The sequence below is a fragment of the Antrostomus carolinensis genome, unplaced genomic scaffold (genome assembly GCF_000700745.2).
Source record: "Antrostomus carolinensis isolate BGI_N321 unplaced genomic scaffold, ASM70074v2 scaffold11880, whole genome shotgun sequence".
NCBI classification, from domain to species: Eukaryota; Metazoa; Chordata; class Aves; order Caprimulgiformes; family Caprimulgidae; genus Antrostomus; species Antrostomus carolinensis.
This window is the reverse complement of record NW_010286493.1, coordinates 55245-60535: the sequence shown is the minus strand read 5'-3', so window position 1 is coordinate 60535 and position 5291 is coordinate 55245. Positions and strand designations below refer to the sequence as shown.

The 5291-nt window shown below is 40.3% G+C and overlaps 1 protein-coding gene across 1 annotated transcript in view; it reads left to right on the top strand.

Moving 5' to 3' along the window:
• Positions 1-1193: 1193 nt before the first annotated feature.
• LOC104529050 (peroxidasin homolog) overlaps positions 1194-5291 on the top strand; it is a gene marked incomplete at its 3' end in the record, with an annotated part of 53825 nt that continues 49727 nt past the window's right edge. The window contains exon 1 of the mRNA XM_010173264.2: positions 1194-1501. Coding sequence (XP_010171566.2) covers positions 1194-1501 — 308 coding nt within the window. The remainder of the gene's footprint in view (positions 1502-5291) is intronic.

Here is a 5291-nt window from a genome sequence, read left to right as displayed (position 1 = left end):
CTGCTGATTCTTACCAAATCAAAACCATCACTTCCTTTTAATTTGTCAAATTAAAGTAATAAATATTATATTACCATACAGTTTACAATCACATATAGAGGAAGAGTTTTAGCTGTAAATCATTTTCACTGGACCTTTTAAAAGTGTCTACCTGTGAGGCAGGGGGCTGGGCATGGGTCTTATTCTTAAGACAGTAGTATCCTTTCAGATATTTTCATTTTGCTGCTATGGTGATTTTGCTTATCCGAGGAAATATCTCTGAATTTAATTTTGTTCACGTTCTAAATCAATGCTGAAGTACTGGATAACCCTTGAAACAAGGTAATGAGATACTTACCTTCACTGCTAATAAAAAACCAAGATTTTATTTCATTGGCAAATGTTTCAGTATTATTCTTTTTAATTAAGATTGATAATAGAAGTCATTAATGTGTCAACATCATGTACATGAGTGTATTGTACAGCTATGTTGATTTGGACCTGTTGTTCGCAAACAGAGAGGGACTTGGGGGTGATGGGATGATTGGAGGCCATCTGGGGCATAGGGATCATGAAATGATAAGAGTTTTTGATTGTTAGAAAAGTAAGGAAGGGGGTCAGCAGAATTCTGGAGGGCAGGTTTTGGCCTGTTCAGGAGCCTGGTTGGCAGAGTCCCTTGGGAGGAAGTCCTAAAGGGCAAAGGAGTACAGGAAGGCTGAACATTCCTCAAAAATGAAATCTTAGAGGCACAGAAGCAGCCCGTCCACGGGTACCGAAAGATGAGCTGATGGCGAAGAAGACCGGCCTGGCTGAACAAAGAGCTTTGGCTGGAACTCAGGGAAAAAAAGAGAGTTTTTGACCTCTGGAAGAAGAGGCAGGCAACTCAGGAGAACTACAAGGATGTCATGAGGGTATGCAGGAAGAATTAGAAGGGCCAAAGCCCAACTAGAACTTAACCTGTCTACTGCTGTAAAAGGCAACAAAAAATGTTTCTGTAAATACATTAGCAGCAAATGGAGGGCTAAGGAGAATCCCCATCCTTTATTGGATGCAGGCAGAAACATAGTGACAAAGGATGAGGAAAAGGCTGAGGTACTTACTGCCTTCTTTTTCTCCGTCTTTAATAGTAAGGCCAGCTGCTCTCTGGGTATCCAGCCCCCTGAGCTGGAAGACAGGGATAGGGAGCAGAATGAAGCCCCCATAATCCAAAGGGAATGGTTAGCAAGCTGCTACAGCGCTTAGACACACACAGGTCCATGAGGCTGGATGGGATCCACCCAAGGGGTGTACTGAGGGAGCTGTCGGAAGGAGCCAGGACAACCAGGCTATCAGGCCAAGTCTACCATGGGTTTATGAAGGGCAGGTCCTGCTTGACTAACCTGATCTCCTTCAATGACAAGGTGACCCTCTTAGTGGATGAGGAAAAGGCTGTGGATGTCGTTTACCTAGACTTTAGTAAAGCCTTTGACACCATTTCCCGCAGCATTCTCGTGCAGAAACTGTCTGCTCATGTCTTGGACAGGTGTACTCTCTACTGGATAGAAAACTGTCTGGATGGCTGGGCCCAAAGAGTGGTGGTGAATGGAGTTAAATCCAGTTGGAGGCCAGTCACAAGTGGTGTTCCCCAGGGCTCAGTGTTGGGGCCAGCTCTGTTTAGTATCTTTATCAATGATCTGGATGAGGGGATTGAGTGCACTTTCAGTAAGTTTGCAGATGACACCAAATTGGGAGGGAATGTTGATCTGCCTGAGGGAAGGAAGGCTGTACAGAGGGATCTAGAAGGCTGGATCAGTGGGCCAAGGCCAATTGTATGAGGTTTAACAAGGCAGAGTGCCAGGTCCTGCACTTGGGTCACAACAACCCTATGCAACGCTACAGGCTTGGGGAAGAGTGGCTGGAAAGATGTCCACCAGAAAAGGACCTGGGGGTGTTGGTAGGCAGCTGGCTGAACATGAGCCAGCAGTGTGCACAGGTGGCCAAGAAGGCAAATGGCATCCTGGCCTGTATCAGAAACAGTGTGGCCAGCAGGAGTAGGGGAGTGATTGTGCCCCTGTACTCGGCATTGGGGAGGCCACGCCTTGAGAACTTTGTTCAGTTTTGGGCCCCTCACTACAGGAAAGACATTAAGGTGCTAGAGTGTGTCCAAAGAAGGGCAACGAAGCTGGTGAAGGGCCTGGAGAACAAGTCTTATGAGGAGTGGCTGAGGGAACTGGGATTGTTTAATCTGGAGAAGAGGAGGCTGAAAGGAGACCTTATTGCTCTCTACAACTACTTGAAAGAGGGTTGTCTCAGTCTCTTCTCCCAGGTAACATGTGATAGGATGAGAGAAAATGGCTTCAGGTTGTGCCAGGAGAGGTTTAGATTGGATATTAGTAAAAATTTCTTCACTGAAAGGGTTGTCAAGCATTGGAACAGGATGCCAAGGGAAATGGTGGAGTCCCCATCCCTGAAGGTATTTAAAAGACATGTAGATGTGGTGCTTAGGGTTTAGTGGTAGATTTGACAGTGTTAGGTTTATGGTTGGACTAGATGGTCTTAAAGGTCTTTTCCAAACAAAGTGTTTCTGTGATTTTATCTGCATTGTCTTTTTCTTGTCCAAAGCTAAAATATATGCAAATATTTTCAATTTAAAGTATGAAATCAGATGCTTTCAATATAATAGGCTAATACAAATGTAGATCTTCTAAAATTAAGTTTAAAAGCATTTTTTCTATTTTGAAAATGGTAAATCTGATGCTTTACCTTTAGTTTGTCTTGATAGATACTGTTTTTGGAGAAACTTGGCAGTCCTACTTTTTTGGAATTCTTTTTGCTTGTTCATTTCACTTAGTCTGATTTTCATGTAGTGTTTCTTAGCCTGGATGTATGATTTTTCTCAGTTTGATGGAGCAACAGAATCTTTACAAGTTGAACGTATGCAAAAAGGAATCTGAAGTAAGATTATTAAAGTACACCAAGTCTAATCTTTTCTGGAAGTAGTGAAACGTAAAGCCTTAACTCTGCTTCTCAGATGTTGTTTTGCAATAATTAGAAAACAAAAGAATAAATTCAGGCTGTATTTACTGTATTTTTAATAAAAAAGTTTCAGTGCATGGTTTGTTCTGAGTAAAACAGTTCCTTCTCTAAGAGGGATTCCTGTATTTCAAACATAGAATGAAATAAGTAATGTGATATGAAACTTCCCTAATTGACTTTTCTTTTAAGTTGTTTGATGGTTAAGTTTACTTTATTTGAACGATGTAGAATTCGAGGGATTCCTGTATTTCAAACATAGAATGAAACTTCCCTAATTGACTTTTAAGTTGTTTGATGGTTAAGTTGACTTTATTTGAACGATGTAGAATTCACTGTATATCCTTTGTGATGTTCATACTCCGAGTATTTATAATTCCTTTGATATATGTTCATACTCCGAGTATTTATAATTCCTTTTAATGGCTTTATTTATTTATTTATTTATTTATTTATTTATTGTAAACCTGCAATTAGTTTATTTGCGCAAATGTTGTCTTGCCCCATCAGGATGTTTTAACAGAGAACTCACAGTTTTCATTACCACATACTGTCAATGCAAACTTTAAATAGGGCATTCTGGAGTGCCAGAAGCTGCCACAGGAGCATTGGATTATTTGAGACAGTAACAGCTGCATTTTTTTTTTTTAATATTTACATATTTAGAAGTTTTCACTGTGTTTAATAAGATAAAAGTATTGTTAAAAGTTAATTTTCAATGCCAAATTGGAAATATCATTAGTATACTGTTAAGAATGGGCACTTTAAGGGGGGTAACTAATGGATACAGTTAGTTCAAATAAAGATTTTATCAGGAACAGAATTTATTTGCATCCAGACAAAAAGTGTCTGCAGCACAACCTTCTTTGCTCTGTCACAGAAAAGAAAGCATATAAATATTGTATTTATTTATATGCCATACTTCTAGATCTTACAGATTTACGTAAACCCTCAGTCACATACTGGCTCATAGGAAGCCTGCTAAGCAACTGTGCATGTGAACCCTGTTTGCTATGTACTGCTTGGCACATTTCCTGACCCATGGTTGTTCGCAGTGCTGTGGGACCCAGACCGTTCCCAGGCGCTGGAATGTGACTCTGAGGGATGTCCAGTTGCTAAATTGTCAGCGTGCTCCCTGGCACGTTCTTGGCCCACCCAGCCTTGCACTGTTGAACGTTTCCCGGTCGCGCTCCATGGATTATCACAGATCAGATGACGCAAGGCCAGGACAGTAATCCTGAGAGCATTCAGTTTACTTGACATTGTGGATGTGTTGTTTAGTTTGTGTTATTCAGGGGAGATGTAATGCTTCATCGTGATGGGCTTAGCTTCTGTGGATGTCTGTATGGCTGAAATGTAGTTTTACAACTTAAATCATTAAACTCTGGAGGGTTGCAAGAAGGAGGAAAGTGGTAACCATTAGTATCTAGGATGTGAACTGACAGAAAGTTTTAGGGCTTTATGTAGAAGGAAAAGTTCATTTTCATTGTAATGACTTTTAAAATATATATATATCTGTGTTTGAGAATGAGAGCTAAGTGATAACACTGTTAGCAAAGTGTTTTGGGAGGTCAGACAGAATTTTGCTGAAGGAAGATGCTTAGGTACAGGACTGCAAGCTAAGAGAATTCAGTGCAAGAAAGCAGCAGTAGCATACTCTTCCCTAAAAGTATTATTATGTTCTCCAGGTATAATTTTAAAGAGTAAACATTTTCACTGTGAAACACGTAATAAAGGATACAATCTGAATTAGGAGTTACGTGTACTAGGTTTTTATTTGAAAAACTGAATGCATAGCATATAGGTTTGGATTATTATGCAAAAGTTATTATAGTACCCTAAAATCCCATGACATCATCATGGGTGTTTGCATAATTTTTATTGGTTGTTTCATTTATTATTTAAAGATCAGGAAGGGAAAAAATGACACTGAGCAACTGGGGTGGATTCCTTGGGTCTCCTGTTTTAACCTTTTGGTGCACTCTGGCTGGTCAGTGGAAGTCAGGCTCGCTGAGCCCCGACGCACAGCGTACAGCCAGGATGCGGTCAGTTTGTAAAAGTGAAATAGACAACAATGAAGAAGGTGAAAGAGAAATAAATGGACAGGGAACAGGCTTTTGTGAGTAAAAAGTAATACGGTAGCATGATTGGGCAGGAACTAGTCTGAAAAAAAAAAGGGACCAGAAACCTTATTATGCTGATTAACCACACATTATTTCAGCAACACAAAATTTATTTGAATCATAATGTCCTACTTGAGCTCCCAATACTCATTTTTCAGTCTAACACAGTCCTCAGTC